Genomic DNA, 18,731 nt, shown 5'->3' with positions numbered 1-18,731 from the left:
CGCCCCCTCCCCTCCTGTCCAGCTTCCTCATGCAGCCTCCTCCCCGCATAATTCCGCCCACTACGCATATTCATATATGCATAGTGGCCTCTACCCAGAGCATCTGCCAGGAAGCTATCCCGTTGGCCGAATCGCACATGCGCGGGAAGCAGGCCGCTGGCCGACGGGACAGCTTCCTGGCAGATGTGCTTGGAAGAGGCCACTATGCATATATGAACATGCATAGTGGGCCGAACTGTGCAGGGCGGGCTGGGTGAGATGGGTGGGACAGGAGGAGGCTGCAAGAGGGAGCTGGATGGGAGGGGGCGCAGGAGGAGAGGGGCGGGACAGATGGGAGCAGACTGGGCAGCACACAGCGATGCTCCCGGAGAAAGGCGACGCCCCAAATGCTCCTCAGCCATAAATTTGCATAGGGGCAATTATCGATTTTAAGATGATTGAAGAGGCGAACAGGAGCGGTTCTAACGGCGATCAACTTATGAGGTAAAGGGCTAATAGTGCTGCTTTAAGAGTTACCACAAGGAACTGCAGATCTGTTTATGCCCTGGTACCGCTCACCCTTCACTAATTAGTGCAGTATTCTGCCGGGATACTTGATACTTGAAAAAAGAAGATCCTCATACTAATTTATATATATATATATATATATATATATATATATATATATATATATATATAGCTTCTGTACATGTGACCGCCTTCTGCCTAACCAGCTCGGTGACAGCCAGCTTAGGTAGCATGAGTCCCAGGTCTTTGTCTCTGGGCATTGCTAACTCCTCTAAATTTCCCAAGCTAGTCGAGCGTTGTGAGTAGGATACTTCGGCTCTTAGCAACTTTGTCCTACTGGGCATCAGTCCCTCTTCTTTCTTTAGGGGTGACTGTCCTGACAATAAGAATGATCTCAGTCATACACTAGGGTTACCCACATCACCCCACCTTTAAGTGTTCCAGCACTGCATACTAGTGGTCTCAGTCTCCATACTGAACTGAACTCTTCCCAGACTAAAACTAGACTACACCGACTTTTCTCCCAAACAGGAATCCCTCCTCTATAGGGTTGTGTCACAGGAAGCAGCATAGAAAGTGGATCAGGGGTAGAAAGTGCACCTGTGATTGGTCAACATAACACACAAATAACCTTGTATACACTGCAGCTGTGCACCTAACATAGGAAAGGAAAGTGGGACACCAAGTGGCAGGAGTGCTAAGTACAGCTTCATCCCTTAGTGTGTGGCACCTGACAGAGATACTTTACCTAGGTGGTATAAAACTTAGTGGACCACCCATACCAGGACACTAAGATATTACACAGAAGCGGTACATATTTGTAAATAAAGTTTATATTACAAGATTATATACCACTACCTTTAGTACCGGTACCTGGTTGAGGATCGAGGATAGAGGCTTACCTTTGATAAACTACACAAACACAGTAGGGAACATGCCCTTCTGCTACTCACTCCCCAGACTTTTTATTTATTTGACAAGCTATAAGTGCATCCTTCCCGATACACGACAGATTTTAGTTATTACTGTAGTCAGTCATCGGTAGTAAACATCTATTGAGTGAAATTACACTGTTTTCAGCTTAGTAGAAAGCCCCCTATTTTCATCCGTCAAATACATATTATTAATGCTGGACCTTTTCAGGAAAAACAATCCACTTAAAGTACTACAATGAATAATTGTGCATAAATGCAAGCAGGGAAAGTTCTTAAAGCACAGCGGGGAAAATGCTGACCATTTTACGGTTCTGTAATAATATTTTTACTGCATGGATGCCTCATTCTTACAATAAGAATGTTCCGAGCAGCAGCCTGTAATCAGCGACATTACCAACGGAAATTTGCATATTTTAAATAAACAAAATTCTGTCATTTACAAAGTAATCGAAATGAAATGAAAGGTAATTTCAATGTTTCAAAGTAAAACCCATTTATAGTGCAGAGGCTCCTACGTCTTGTCTTCAAGTGATGTGCTTTGGTAATAATTATGTATAATGAAGAATAACAGATATTTTCTTCTTGTCTAGAGAGTTAAAGAGAAAAGAATCCCGGAAAAGTAAGTAATCAACAGGACTAAGAGACATAAAAACTGATCGTGATGGTACTGATAAATGCAACAGCTGTGCCTGTCTATCCACTTAGATTATGCAGTATAAGGCTATGTTCACACATTGTGTGACGCCGGCTGTTGCGTGACCCGGCCGTTGTCAGATAAGATCATCCCCCCGGCCGGATGATCTTTAGCACCGCTGAGTTCTGATGCCCGCATCAGAACTCCCCACTGCAAACAATGGAGCGCGCGGCCGGAGCTGCGCACTTTATTGTGTGCACTGATAGGTTCTGACCGACATCAGTTTTTTGCATCGCCGCTAGAGATTTCGGCCGAAGCGTATACTATGTGTATATGCTCCGGCCGGAATTCCATAGGCAGCAACGTAACGTATATTTTCATTTTAATCACGGCCGTTGTTGCAATCGGCAACAACGGCCGTACTTTTACGAAGATATAACGTTGTGTGAACATAGCCTAAGGGGGCATTTCCATGTTCTGAATTACGGTTCCTTGCACGGACGATGTTCCATGGACCGGAATTCGGAACTCCTGTCATCATGACTCACGCTGTGTCAGTACAGTAGCATGAAGATTTAAACAGTTTCGAAGCTACCGGCATCATAATGATGTTCCGAACATGTGAGTGCCCCCTTAGGCTATGTTCAGACACAGTAAAATAAAAGCAAAATATGGCCTTATTTTCAATGTAAGGCCATGTTCACACAACGTATGTTCTGTACTAATCACGGCCATTGTTGCAACGGCCATGATTGGTACGGAACTTACGCTGTGCTGCAGGCCGAGGGAATCCTGGTCGGAGTGTATACACATGGTATCCACTCCGGACGGGATCCCTAGTGATGCCGTAGAAAACTGACATGTCAGTTTTCTGAGGCCGCTATTTATTGAATAGCGACCGTGGAAAACCCTGTCAGTGCACACTATGGAGTATGCGGCTCTGGCCGGACGCTCCATAGTATGTAGTGTGGAGTTCTGATGCTGGCGCGCACTGATGAGCCCAGATTAGAACTCACAGGGGCAAAAGATCATCCGGCCGGCTCGATGATTGTTTAGTAAGGGCTGCACAGACATCATTAGTGATACACAAATATCGGCTGTCATTATGAAAAAAATACTGTTATTTGGCCTCAGTATGACAGATGGCGAATTTCCAAAAAAAGATGTGTGGGAGCAAAGTCTTAAAGGGAAACTGACAGCATGGATGCACATATACAGTATCATTGCTGCCAGTTTCTAGATCATCATCACTAGAGATGAGCGAATTTACAGTAATAACAAAGTGAAGGGTGCCTGGAAAAGCTGAATCCAGTCCTGGGAAACTGCAGAATTCAAAAGTCCAAAAAGCAAAGTCAACATTTTGCCTGCTACTAAAGCCTTTCTCAAACATGCTTCATTTAAGGTGCTGTTGGAATTTGTATGTGCACTGCCTTTAAGGGCCCATTCACACTGAGAAAAACAGGCAGATGCCTTGCGCACCTCCACTCTCCGCTCAAAGAACTCACGTGTCAATTCTTTGAGCGGAGGCGCATGATGCCTCCCATTGACACACTGAGGCAGGAGGGATTCCGAGTGGAGAGCGGGATTGCGCCTGTTTTACGCAGGGTGAACATACCCTTACTTACTGCCGCTCCATGCCATTCCTTCCCAAGTGCTGGGGAAAGCTGAATCCAGTCCTGGAAAACTGGGAAGAGTTTCCTAGGACTGGATCCAGCTTTTCTCAGCACTCGGAGACAAGCAGCACAGAACGGCAGTCAATTAAAAGGCAGCAAGCTGATGAGCAAATTGCAGACGTATTGAAGCTCATTTCCTCATTATGGCCATGTTCATACGCTGTAGGAGACCGGCCGTTCCGTGACCTGGCTGGGTCACAGAACGGCCGGTCTCAGAAAAGATCATCCCTGCAGTACCGGCCGGATGATCTTTAGTGCTGCAGAACTCTGATGCGGGCACATCCGTGCGCGCCCGCATCAGAACTCCCCACAGCACACTATGGAGCGCAGTGAGAACTGACAGGGTTTTCTGCGGCCGCTATTCAATGAATAGCAGCCGCAGAGAACTGACATGCCAGTTTTTTACGGCGCCGCTAGGGATCCTGGCCGGAGTGTATACTATATGTGTACACTCCGGCCGGGATTGCCTCAGAAGGTAGCACTACGAAAGTTCACGGAACTTACGTTGTGTGAACATAGGCTATCACTGTAAATTGTCTCATGCTACCTATCCCACATGCTTTGCATACATACCTTTAGCCATGCTGTGTGAGCTGGCTGGTCAATGATCTATACTACAAATGCTCTTATAATCGGCCTTAATGTAGAACCTATCAGAGACTGGAAGCCTTTCTAGTCTGAACAACTATAAACGTTTACGGTATACCGTGCTGTGACACAATTACAGGGACAATTGCCTCCCTTAAATATGTATTGCTACTGTTGTCCTTGTGTATCCACATTCCCCAAACTCAGAAAAAGTAGGAGTAATTAATCCATTCAATGTTCACAGTAGGATAGATGAACATCCAATACATGAGAAAGTGGCACTTATCTTCTCCAATTAAGGTTTACTACTTGCAATAGATTAGATCCCCATGTGTGGTTCTTTTAGGTTTTCCAGAACTGATTGACATTGCACCTTATTATCTAGGAAGGATGAGAAGCCTACAGAAGCCACTTTCTCTCCGGTAGTAATTGAGGACTCTCCTGTATCCACAACCGGTAAGTCTTCTTAAACCATTTACAGTATTAATGTTAATGATTATGCAATTACGACTAATGACTACTTCTCCGACTAGGATAATCTATAGCAGCTGTCAGCTCCTGCTGCAGAATACTTAATGACAATTAGAGATATTGCTTATCGAAGCACATTCCATGATATTGATGGCGCACCGGGGTACAGTTATAAAAACTTACAGTCACAGTCACCAAATTTATAAAACACTTGGGATAATTCCACACCAGAAAATGATTTAACTGCATGTGCTAGGCCAGACCCGTTCTTCACTGTACGTAACTATGATCAAAATTCAAAAAATTTAAGAGCAACCTTTTTGTTTATGAATGTGGCACCTGACACAAATTCTTATTGAACCCAGAATTTTTACAGGTACAAAAAAAGCACCATACTGTATATTGAGTATAATATCAAGTAAAATTAAAGTATTGTATAGAAGGCTTAGGTGTTCTATAACATTCTTAATACTGGGAGTTATTGCGTACAAGAAATTAAAGGTTTTGCTCAGCTTTAAAGCGAATGCACCACTAGGTACATTACTTTGTTTTTTTTTTATTTTAGAGCCCTATTCCACGGGCCGAGCAGGGCCCGATTAACGATGTAAATGAGAGCCGATCTGCTAGATCGCCGCTCGTTTCCTGGGCCTATTCCACGGCCCAATGATCGTTGAGCAAGGGCTGCAGGGACATTGTTACCATTGTCCTTGCAGCCCTTGCAGTATACATTACCTGTCAAATCTTCTCCTTCGCTCTGTCTTCCTCCCCGGGTCCCGAGCACTCTAGCTTCAGAATGGCCTGTCAGCTGGCAGGCCACTCAGCCAATCACAGGCCGCGGCGGTCCCGGCCTGTGATTGGCTGAGTGCTTCGTCAGCTGACTGGCCATTGTGAAGCTAGAGCGTGCGGGAGGAAGACAGAGCGGAGGAGAAGCCCTGCAGGTACTGTATTCTCAAATCGTCGGTCACCCACGGCACACCGCTATTCCACCGTAGCGATGCGCGGTGGGGGAACAATGAATTTAGGTCTGGCCCTAAATGGACGATCAGCCGATGACACGATCATCGGCTGATCATTCTCTCTATTCCACTGAGCGATAATCGGCTGAATGGGGGCGATTCGGCCGATTATCGTTCCTGTGAAATAGGGCCCTTAGCGGATCAGCGCTGGTGTGGGGGAGGCATAAGCCTTTCTTTGAAATTGCGCCAGGATCCCGCACATGACGTCGGCCTATTACCGAGCACCACCCTGCCGCGGAGCACTGGGGGCAGGTCCGCCAGCCCCCAATGTGATGATCTCCCCACCGTTCTGTGACACGGCTCTATTGATTCTTACAGAGCTGCATCACAGAGGGGAGGGGGTTTTGTCACACTGGGCGTCAGTGGGCTTGCCGCCAGTACTCCGGCGCTGGGCCATTGCTTGGCAACAGACTGCCGCTGTGCACAGTAACCAGGTGGCGGTTCAAAAAAAGGGCCGCTACACCCACATCCCCACGCCGGTCTGTTCATGTACAAAAACCCAAAGCAATGTACCTAGTGACCTAGTCACTTTGACAAATTTTATATTCACACTAGGCTGGGTAAAAATAAAAAAAAGACTGCACCGATTTTCCCGTTCTCCCTCTTCTACTGTCCAAAAGTGTGTCCAGGTCCCTGCTGCTCACCGTTTCGTGATTTTTGTCTTAACACACAGAAAAGGCCAACTTGGTCAATCACTGACTGATGTATACAAAGTGCACTCAGAAAGTCTTCAAATCCTTTCACTCTTTGTGCATTTTGTTATGTTGGAGTCGTATAATAAACTTAATTTATAAAAAAAAAAGTTTTCCCCCATTAATCTTCTCCAGAATGAGAGTTTGAATACAGAATTTTAAAACCTTTTTTTTTTTTTTTTTTTCGATTAATTAGTAAGTATTTCTAATGTTCCATTTTCAGTTTGTCATTATGAGATACTAGGTGCAGAATTTTAAGGAAAAACTCTGATTCGTTTTTTTTTTGCCATAGCCAGAGGTGGATCCAGTAGACATCACAAAGCGGCCTTTCCTCATAGTTCCCATTGTTTTTGCATCCACTCTAAGGCCATGTTCACACATTGTTTAAAAGCCGGCCGCCGGGCTGCACTCAGCCAGTTCCTGCAGCCAATACCTCCGTATCGGCTGCAGGAACGTTTTTTTTTCACAATTGATTTGCGTGCACCGTCAGATGTACCTGCAAATCAATTAGCCATTCACTTCAATGCAATATGCGGCCGCTGCTGCACATTGCATTGTGTGAACAGCTGATGTTTCCGGACTCTGTTCAGTGAACAGTGTCCGGAAATAATTGACGGGCACATTATTCTAAAGCCCGTTCTAAAGATCAGGCGTTAGAATAACGATGTATGAAAATAGAGGGCGGCATTGCATTGACTTCAATGCAATGCCGCCCCTGTAGTAAAGAACGGACGCTGAGGCAATTGCAATCAGCGTCCGTTCTTTACTAAAAAAAAAAAATAAATTATGTGTGAACCTAGCCTTAGGAGGAATCTGAAGCAATCTACAGCTTTCTCTGTTATTTTCCAGATTTGGCATTTCTTTATTTTTTTGGCTTGTAAAAACGTATACCTTATACATTTTTTGTGGCTTTTTCTATTAAAAAAAAACTTTTCTACATACATTAAATTCTGGAATTTTCATATCCTATTACAAATGCCTATGGAATAACACCGTGTATTTCTCTTTATTTTTGTTGTGCCTTTTAAGTCCCTGGTGTTATTTTCAAAAATGCTTCAGGTTCTAGGTATAACATTTTTCTTGCACTCTTTTATAAGAATTTTTACAAGCCAAACAATCTGCAAAAAAACTGTGTGAGACTGTTGTGAGGCAGGTTTTTCTTGGAAAGCTACAGTTTTCTACCTGGATTCAAAAGGAATGGGAAATATAAAAGAAGGACTTATACTTCTGATTCCCGTTGGATCCACTTCTGGCTTTGGCTCAAACACTGCAGTGGCAGTTCTCCCCCTCCCAAAAAAATTGCAGTGTGTGATGGCAGCCTGAGGGACACAATATTATATATAAAATATATATCTCTTTTACTTTACAGATTTCCCAGAGTTTCAACCAACTTTCTTTGTTACTACAAATGATACTCAACTGAATGAAATTATAAATGATACCAAACCTCTCTTAAAGGTATTTTTTTTTTTTACTTTACAAGTGTGGGGGGAAGTAGAGATTATATTCTAATATGGCTTTGGCTTGTAAATCAGCTGATTTTACAGTATATATTTGCTATTTGGATATGTAAATTTGATTTTTGTCAATTGGAAAAATGGGGGGGGGGGATAAAGAATTTAAAAAGATTAAAGGACAACTCCGGTGGGACCCCCCCCCCCCAAAAAAAAAAAAACACAGACACGCACAGACACCATACTCACCATCCCTCCGGTGACGATCGCCACTCCATTCGCCCGCCGTCCGCCTCACCGTCACCGCCGTCCGCCGCCCAGCGATGTCTCTGACTTCCGAGTCCTGGGGATGGAAAAGGCTGCCAGTGCGCTTGCGCACCGGCAGCCTTTTCATTGGCTGGAGCGCATCACATGGCTTCCAGCAACCTCAGACAATCAGGGCTGAGCAGGCTGGAAGCCATGTGATGCGCTCCAGCCAATGAAAAGGCTGCTGTTGTGCATGTGTACCAGTAGCCTTTTCCGTCCCATTCACTCTATGAAGACGCCGAGGAGGAAGAAGACCCGGACCGACCCCCGGCTCTGACGTCATCGTCACCAGATGCCGCCCGGGAGAAGAGGACCGTGACGATCGAAATAGGTAATGTATACATTCTTTAACTTCCGGGCGGGGGGGGGGGGCTCGGGGGTCCGAAAGTGGGGGAAGGGGGCCAGACAGGGTATTTAACCACATTACAAACTTATATAACTTTGTAATATGTGTTAAATAAGTTAAAAAAAAATTCGTGGGAGTTGTCCTTTAAGTAGTCCTTTCTATTATAAGCATGAGCTCAGTAGTCCTGGATATTCATGAGAAGCAGAATACTCCGCCTACCAACTGTTGATTGGCAGATATCTATCCATGCTGTGCATAGGCAGTCAACTGTCAATCAGCAGCTGGAGGGCGGGGGGAAGGTGAGGCAAGAATCCTATTCTCCTGCATATTAGGAGAACGGATAAACAAAATGATGTCAGTAATACACCGATCTGTCCAGCATTTTTGTCAACAGTTTATGCTGCCCTCATTTAAGGCGGCATAAACCTAGTGACAGATTCCCTTTAAACTAAAGAAAATAGTGTGCCGTGGTGGAAAATGTGCACAGTAATATTTAATACTAGATATTACTCTCCTTGAGAGAAATACTTCCAACAGGTGTTTCCACTGTCATGATTGTCTGTGCATATTGGCATGAAGTTGTAGGTGACGAAGAAAAATTGCACTGTTGTGGAATTACCGTATGCTGCCCGAAACTTGGAAAGCATGTACAGTTGCCATGTTCTCCTCCAGTGGTGCGGGGTTGGGGATGCAGTCAAGTAGCTCTTTGTCACAAAGCACCTGCGCAGGATTTTGGTCAGGGCTGGGTGATGTACCAAGATAATACATCAGCAGTGGGATGGAATTTTAAAACATGGACCGAGGCAGGACAGGGGGCAAAAAGTCTGAAAAGCCCTTTCTCCGTGACACTCTCCCTAGCAGATAAACCATAAATAGGAACACTGAGGCATATATATATATATATATATATATATATATATATATATATATATTTATTTTTATTTATTTTTTTGTCACTAACATTTTATTACACCCTGTCACTCTATATACACAGGTTTCCTCAAAATAAGGGATTAAATACTTAAAGTTCAAATTCCTTCTTGATTTTTAGGAAACAGAAGTCACTAACTTAGTACCGGAACAGCCAAAGCAGCAGATTGTCGAGTTCACAGTTACCCTTAACAACCAAGAATTCACAGCTGAGCTAAGTGATCCAAACTCACCTCAGTACCAAGAACTTGCCAAAAGTTTTCAGCTTCAAGTAAGTCTTATCTTTTCTTGATATAATGTGATGGAGAGAACATGTGTACAAGGACACAATTTGTAGACATTTTATACGTTCTCATTGTGTTTGTGGAAATTTTTTTCAGGTTCTCTGATCATTTTTTATACTCAGAATACATACTTATGGTGCGTTCACACCTACAGGATCTGCAGCAGATTTTCTGCAGAAGATTTCATTTAAATAACTGAACACAGCATCAAATCTGCTGCAGATCTGCTGCAGATCCTGTAGGTGTGAACGCACCCTAAGGCTATGTTCCCACCATGTACTGATAAGCGCTAACAATGGCCTTGTTTTACTACAATGGCCAATGTTAGCACTTATCACTATGTGGTGGGAACATAGCCTAATAGTAGTGAAAGAGGACCGAGGGCTGGGCCTACAGGTTCAGCAGGTACATGATGCCACACAGTGTTTTTGTTTCCAGTGAAAACATTTAGGGTCCTTTTCCACGGAGCGGTAATCGATGGAATCGGCCCGATTCGGCCGATTATCGCTCCCTGGAATAGAGATAACGATCAACCGATGAACGTGTCATTGGCTGATCGTTTATTTGGGTTAAAACCTAAATCATCGGGCACCCAGAACCCCCCAGTAATTACATATATTCTGACTTTGCAACATAGAACATTATCTACATTCACATGCAAAACTACATACACTTATGGGCATGTATAAAAGTATTTCTCTGGAGTACCCCTTTAAGATCAGTTTGATTAATGGATCTTACAGACTGATTCAGAATTGTTTATGTACCGGGCCCTATAAGCAGTATAGAAATCCAGCTTAGGTTATGTGATTCATAGTTGGTATTATTACCATCACACTCTAGAATGCTCCCAAATAGAGATGAGTGAAGCAGGCGGAAATTCGTTTTGCGACCTTCACAAATTTTCGGTCAGACTCGTTAAGATTTCCACCGTTCCTCATCTCTCTGTCCCTATGTCGCTCTGTTAGTCTCTCCGAGCTCTGCTGTAACTGCCTGCTGCCCTCCTGCTCTCTCCTCCACACATAGCCGACTGGCCACCTCTGTTACCGAACCGCCTTATATAGAGGGGGAGGTGCTGACATCACAGAGGGGCCTGCAGCTGATTGGAAGGGCTCTAGGGATTATGGTTAAACTCTTTCTCCCGCCCCGTGATGCTCCAGACAGCATGTGCGACCACCATTTTGGGGTTTTTTTGCTAATTTTTCTTAACAAATCTATGGGAATTCACTTTGCAAAATGAAGCAAATTGACAGCGCGATTTGCAGCGAATCCTAATTTGCTAGATTTGCTTTGCTCATCTCTACTCCCAAGTATTGAATTTATTGTTTCCTCCTACTACTTTAGCAGTCATTACTAGTGTTGAGCGGACCTGTCAAACTGTTCGGGTTCGCCAACGTTCTCTAAACCGGAGCGCTCAGCGTTCAATTCCCTGCCGCTGCAGAAGTTGGATACAGCCTATGGACTGCAAGGAAAACATGGATAAAGCTTATGGATTTTTCTTTTCTTTTCTTAGAGATAATAAGCAGCAATGAATGATAGTGCCGTATACAGTGCCACAGAAAGGAGACATGTAAAGCAGAAAGACAAATGTGCGCTATTGGAATGATTGATGAAAAAAAAACACAAACTCTCTCTTGCAGAATGTCATTTATAAATCTGCACAACAAGCGTTCAGTCTCTTTACCCATTAGAAATATTTTCACTTCTGCAGATTGTAGTACTTACTCAGAGGGCCTAAAAGCCATCTGGAATTATTGGTCCATTAACAGCCTAATGCGTATTGCATGCAAAACTGCAACTGCTAGTTTTACCTTGATGTAAATCAACAAGATTTTCCTTTCCAAAAGTATCGCTGCCATTCATAATGGTCTTAAGTGAGCTCAACAATCAATTGTACGGGAGACATGGGCCGACACGTTAAATAAAGACTATTTCTCTGCATGCATTGCTGAGTGTTTCTCTATCAAATCACTGAGATTAGGAGAGAAGCAGACTACCAACTATATAGTATGAAGCTATGTTCACACTACGTAAAAGTACGGCCGTTGTTGACATCGGACAAGGGGATCCTGGCCAGAGCGTATAGACATCGTATATGCTCAGGGCGGGATCCGTGCGGCGCCGCAAATAACTGACATGTCAGTTTTCTGCGGACGCAATTCAATGAATTGCAGCCGTAGGACACCCTGTCAGTTCACACAGAGAAGCGAGCAGCTCTGGCCACTCGCTTCACTGTGTGCTATGGGAAGCTGTGATGCGGGCGCGCTGATGCACCTGTATCAGAGCTCTGTGGTCAGAAAGATAATCCGCCCGGTACTGGCTGGGATGATCCGGGCAGAGACCAGCCGTTCCATGACCCGGCCGGGGTCACGGAAAGGCCGGTTGTTCACGTTGTGTGAAGATAGCCTTAAAATAACTGACTGACCAGGATATAGCAGTGTATATGTATACACCGTGTCAGGCCATGTTCACATGGCGTAAGACACCGGCCATTCTGTGACCCGGCCAGGTCACAGAATGGCTGGTGTCAGAGAAGATGATCTTCACTTCTGCTGAATTCGGATGCGGGCACACAACCGAACTTCCTTCTGCCCACAATGGAGCGTGTGGCCGGAGCCGCACGCTCCATTGAGTGAACTGACAGGTTCTCTGCGGCCACTATTCAATGAACAGTGTTCACAGAAAACTGACTTGTTAGTTTTTTGTGGGGCCGCTAGCAAACCCGGCCGGAGTATACACTAAGGGGGGATTTCTGAATATTTATATTTAGCTCCGCCCATTTTTCGTGGCAGGATTCACTAAGAGGCGTACGCCTCTTAGTGAATCCGGCTGGCTGGGTGCCCGAATCTGCGCCTGGTGTACCAAATCTACACCTGCTTCCAGCAGGTGTAGATTTGTGTCATGATTTGCGCCTGCGAGCAAGCTCCGCCAACCCGCCCTTCGGGCAAGCGGGACACACTGGAGGCATATACGCCAAGGAGAAGGGGCGAATCTGCACCTTCTCCCTACTCTGGCGTACCATTCGTAAATCCCCCCGGGATTCCCTCCAGCTGCAGCACAATGTAAGTTAAGTATTAATCATGGCTGTCTTGCAAATCGACAACAACGGACGTAATTAATATTTAACTTACGTTGTGTAAACATGGCGTCAGTCTGTCTGCAATACACACTGAACACTAGGATAGAATCCGACACACTCCCTGCATTCAAGACAGATCCCACATCCCCCCTCCCTCCCCCGCAACATGTTTTACCACTTTGTCAGGAGAACAACAGGGTATAAGGGTTATATGTCTCAGAAAAGGTAACACACAGGTAATTAAAGTAATTACGGGAAAAAAAACAATTTATCGATATGGAAAAATCCCTTTAAGTCCCCCATGTCTGAACACACCCAAATGCATTTGTTTTCCAAGCTATTCTAAGCTGTTTTTTCAATATCTCTACGAATTGTTACTCATAAGAAAGTAAACTTGATTTTTGCATGAATAATACCTTATAATATAAATTATTTATGTAAATGTAAATATTTACAGAAACCTACTTGTTAACTTTCCGCTATTTTAATGACATGCTACTGTAGTTCATTAGCAGCATCTGCTGGAAAACATTTGCATATTAGAGAGAAGTATTTGGACTAAAGAGGATATTTTCCATTACTATTTGCTTACACAGTAATTCTCCTGGGTAACAGGTTGCATGCAATGATAGAAAAGTATACATCTTAAATTTGGTTTATGCCATACACATAAAAGACTAGTTTGGATTCTGTTCTTTATTTTTGAAGAGAATCCAACACAGACTTCCACAGGAAAAAATAAAGCATGCAGGTGTTTTGTTTTTTTAAATAGTAATTCAGTTTTTATTGAGTTTACGTGGAGAATAGACATACTGTAGATGCATGGTTTTGGATGGTTATAAGGTTAACTAGTATGAAGCAAGAAAAATACACTACAGTACATCAAACGAGTAGAAGAGACAAATAATATTCTGTATAGCTGGCAACAAGCTGAGTTCGGGATTTATTCAGCTAATTGTAAAATTAGAGAGAGAAGGGAAAACAGGGGAAATAAGGAAGGAAGGAAGGAAGGAAGGAGTTTAGGAAGGAAGGAAGGAGTTTAGGAAGGAAGGAAGGAGTTTAGGAAGGAAGGAAGGAAGGAAGGAAGGAGAAAATAAGTTAGGAAGGAAGGAAGGAGGGAAGGAAGGAAAGAGAAAAGAAGGAAGGAAGGAAGGAAGGAAGGAAGGAGTGAGTTTAGGAAGGAAGGAAGGAGAAAAGAAGTTAGGAAGGAAGGAAGGAGGGAAGGAAGGAAAGAGAAAAGAAGTTAGGAAGGAGGGAAGGAAGGAGTTTAGGAAGGAAGGAAGGAGTTTAGGAAGGAAGGAAGGAGTTTAGGAAGGAAGGAAGGAAGGAGTTTAGGAAGAAAGGAAGGAAGGAGTTTAGGAAGGAAGGAAGGAGAAAAGAAGTTAGGAAGGAAGGAGGGAAGGAAGGAAGGAGTTTAGGAAGGAAGGAAGGAGAAAAGAAGTTAGGAAGGAAGGAGGGAAGGAAGGAAGGAGTTTAGGAAGGAAGGAAGGAGTTTAGGAAGGAAGGAAGGAAGGAAAGAGAAAAGAAGTTAGGAAGGAAGGAAGGAAGGAAAGAAGGAAGGGAGGGAGGGATGGAAGGGGTTTAGGAAGGAAGGAAAGAGAAAAGAAGTTAGGAAGGAAGGAGTTGAGGAAGGAAGAATGGAAGGAGTTGAGGATAAAATCAGACATAAGATCAGAGCCTACCCTTCCCTTCTTTCTACAAATAAGGACCAATGTATCAAGGAATTCCACCATGGGTTGGGGGGGGGGGTTGGGATGAAAATACCACGTCTCAAGCTTTCACGTTTTGAGCACCTTTTCATGCAAACACTAGAGACCAAAGGTTGAAACTTTAAGATCTGCCCATTATTTCACTTTGCATGGGAATTACACCATCATTGAAAAGGTAAAATCACTACTGCAGAGGACCCTTGTACTGCTGGTGGTGCTCTATCATCCAGTTTAGTCCATTTATCAAAGTATGCATCCAGCAGGTGGTAAAAGATGAGGCACTCACCACTTCTTGTATGTCATAGAAGCAGTAAAGCATTTATTCTCATCAATGCAGGTACATAGACATGGACAGGTGGAGGGGGGACAGCCTGTTTTGCGTGCGTTCTAATCAGACCAATGTGTAATCATTGACGTATATATCTGAGACATACATGCATGCTGAGTTTTGCAGTGATCCAACATCCATATAATCCATATATTTGTATATTTTCGTCAATGAATGTAGATGGCAAACCATGGATGATGATCTGGTACCTTACATACCCAAATCTGCATGATCTCTCATTGATAACTACAGTTAAAAAAAAAACTGAATCCAATTCCCTGTAATACTTTTATGCAATGTGAGCATTTTTACTTAGCTATACATAGAGAACAATAAGCCATTAATTATTTCGAAGAAATCAATGACTACAATAAACACACAAGTGCATTTACTTTGGCAGCTCCCCGTCTCTATAATGTGTTGTCATGACACTCCATCCTGGTCCTGTCTCACAGTTTATTGATTGTCTGCTGCTCCGTGTTACTTAGTTTTAATGGCTACATGGAAAGCACATCAAATAGAAGATAGTTCTTAAGCTGCTGCAAAATCTGATAAACTATCGCGCTCTCATATAATGAAAAAAAATGGTACATTCATAAAATATATAAACCACTCATGTGTGAACCAGACCTCTGGCGGCGATTCTGCACTCCTGATACTAGTTTATTAAACAGATTTGTTTCCCTTATGTTTTTTTTTTTAGATGCAAAAGGTTTTTGAGAACCTTCCTGGGTTTAAGGAGATACGGGTTCTACGGTTTAGGTGAGTAAAATTTAATTACATTGCAAATACATTCACACACACACACATATACAACATATATATATATATATATATATATATATATATATATATATATATATATATGTCTCTGGACACCCTTATTATTTTAGAAATGAAAGGAAAAATGACATATACCCCAGCAAATAATAGGTGTAGAGACTGTGTCTAGAACATGGCTACCATAAAAGCCGTCATACGGGATCAAGGGCGAGTTTTTCCTTTGTGGTCATGTAGCAGATCTGCAATATCTCTTATCAAAAGTTATTAACACAGAAAGTTACTTTGTGTTCAGCTTAGTGATGAGCGAGTACTAAAATGTTCGGATGCTCGGTACTCGAGACAAATATTTCCCGATGCTCGAGTGCTCGTTTCGAGTAATGAACCCCATTGAAGTCAATGGGAAACTCAAGTATTTGTGAAGGGGACTCAAGCTCAGCCCAGGGAAGTCTGCGTGAAAACCTGTCAACCTCAGAAAATGATGGAAACACCACGGAACTGGACAGGAAACAGCAGGGGCAGCATGCATGGATGTGTAAGTGGTGCTTTATGGTGTATGTCACCTCTTACACAGGACAATGAGCAGTGAGGTTCTATGCAGCTGTGCTCCAAATCACAGCAATACAATGTACAACAGCAGCAGCACCAGCCACAAAAAAAATAATAGCACTGAGGACTTATTTGGGGTCTGTATGCAACACCTGCTGTCCCCTTTCTGCCAGCAGCCAATCACCACAGTGTGCTGATGAAATCGTGGTAGCTGCACTGTAAGTCCCAGCCAGCATTCTGGAGTAATACAAAAAAATATATAAATTTTAAGCCCTTACAAGGGCTGTTAAGTTCTTTGTCTAGTATCCCTGCCTACAGGAACGCTAATTCCCTTCCTAACATTGTTTCTGGCAGCAGTCGATCCCTAGAGTGTGCAGCTTAGAACGTGGTAGCTGCAGCCAGCCAGCAGTCCCAGCCAGCAGTCTGGAGTACTCCAAATCAAAAATATAAATTTTAAGCCCTTAGAAGGACTGTTGGGTCCTTCGTGTCGGATTCCTGCCTAACCGCACACTAATTCCCTGCCTTACACTCTGCCTGACGGACAGCAGCTCTCTCCGTAATCTCTTCCAGCCTGTGTCTGAAGCGAGCATCGCGGGACCTGATTCTTCTATGCCCAGATCATCTGATCTGGCCAGCCAATTGCTGCTATCGACATGTAGGATCCCCACATGATGCTACAAGCTCCCAAAGACTCTCCTGCATGATGATTGGCTGAAAAAAAGCTGCCAAACATGCAGGAAAAGGAAGATGCCATTGTCTTGAGTATCGCAAGATGCTCGTCCGAGCATCGAGCACCTTCGAGTACCTTAATACTCAAACGAGTACCAAGCTCGGACGAGCATGCTCGCTCATCACTAGTTCAGCACTATGGACTACCTATTGAATACATCAAATAGCTGTTCATCACAGTGAACATTCCAGGGTGATGTTGCAATCTAGCGCCAAAAACTTTGTAGTTTCATGTCCCAACAAAACTTCACTGTGCTCTTTGTGTACATATTAGCTCAGTATAGTAATTACACTGTTTCTTTCAAGTAATTGCATTGTTACAGGTCAGGAAGGGGTTAAAGTAAATCTGTTGCTGATCCTACCAATGATCGGCGCCTGCATGTAGAAGTTTGTAGTGTATGTTGATGGCTTTCCACCTATAATGATCCTCTTCTCTGTCTAGAATTGTTAAATTAACTGTATTACAAGGGTGACCAATATTTGCCCGTTGTTCTACATCTACTGTACAACTTTTTTTTTATTACACTGTTTTTTAAATCTAATCAACTTTTGACAAAAGATAAGACAAAATTTAATCTGCAGATCTCCATACTATAGTAAATTCATGGGAAATCATGGGAAAACGACTTTTTTTAAAAAAAAATTACCTTTATAAATGATTTTTTTAAGGAAAACTAAAAGTTACTTTATGTGAAGATTATGTTTTTATTAATTGAGATTCTCATCATCATCTTATAGATATTAATTGTGACTCCAACCATGATGGCAGTGAATGCATAGGATAATCAATATAAAATATAGAATAGATCAATAGAAAGCGGTAGAAAGAACATATAAAATTTAGATATTATATTGATCAATACTAGAGATGAGCAAAGCTGGATTCACTTGGAATCACAATGTTAGGACATGTTCCCACGTAGTAAGACACCGGCCATACCGTGACCAGGCGGGGTCATGGAACGTTGTACTGAATAACAGTATAATGACAGCGACATCACTGGAGCTTTTCAATATATATATATATATATATATATATATATATATATATATATCTATAATGGAGGCCAGTGACCACTCCTATAAACCTGTGTCTGAGCCATTCTCTCCATCCTGCTCTGAATTCCTTCTTCTTCCTTTGGGGATGCTCATGTAAACAGAGTCCCTATCCGGCTGTCTCTGCACTCTGTTATGCCAGCTGGCCCCCTCTGAGGTGAAATTTCTTGCAACCTAACTGTAATTAATCCTCCTGGCATCACAATCTGTATTTTCTATTCTAGTGGTAGAGCATGAAAATACCTTTTTAGGATACGTTCACACTTACTGGACCTGCAGCATATTTTCTTTTAAATAATCTGCTGCGGATCTGCTGCGGATCCTGTAAGTGTGAACGCACCCTTAAACCTCTAAAATTGAGATGAGCGAAGCAGCCGGAAATTAGTTTTGCAAACCTTGTGAATTTTGGGTCAAACTCATCAAGATTCGCGAATTGAATCTTAACAAAATTCATTAAAACAGCCAAAAACTATAGTAGCTACAGTACTGGAACTATTGCAGAAGGGAGAATTCGTTAAAGCATGTTGTTGTAAAAGTGTCACAAATCAGAAAATCCCAATTTAAAAAAATATCAATCAACCAGTCAATCATCCAATTTCCACCATGGACGGCAGCAGACCTTGGTGGATCAGCAGAGTAATATAATTTTTTTTTCCCAGGACAGG

General features: G+C 43.0%; 1 protein-coding gene across 1 annotated transcript in view; it reads left to right on the top strand.

Annotated features, from left to right (window-relative positions):
• IMPG1 (interphotoreceptor matrix proteoglycan 1) overlaps positions 1–18,731 on the top strand; it is a 141,699-nt gene that overhangs the window by 20,658 nt on the left and 102,310 nt on the right. Inside the window, exons 3-7 of the mRNA XM_069974176.1 lie at positions 2,033–2,061; positions 4,723–4,793; positions 7,886–7,974; positions 9,674–9,823; positions 15,656–15,714. Coding sequence (XP_069830277.1) covers positions 2,033–2,061; positions 4,723–4,793; positions 7,886–7,974; positions 9,674–9,823; positions 15,656–15,714 — 398 coding nt within the window. The remainder of the gene's footprint in view (positions 1–2,032; positions 2,062–4,722; positions 4,794–7,885; positions 7,975–9,673; positions 9,824–15,655; positions 15,715–18,731) is intronic.

This window comes from Dendropsophus ebraccatus, chromosome 6, assembly GCF_027789765.1.
Source record: "Dendropsophus ebraccatus isolate aDenEbr1 chromosome 6, aDenEbr1.pat, whole genome shotgun sequence".
Lineage (NCBI taxonomy): Eukaryota > Metazoa > Chordata > Amphibia > Anura > Hylidae > Dendropsophus > Dendropsophus ebraccatus.
This window is presented reverse-complemented; position numbering and strand designations above follow the sequence as displayed.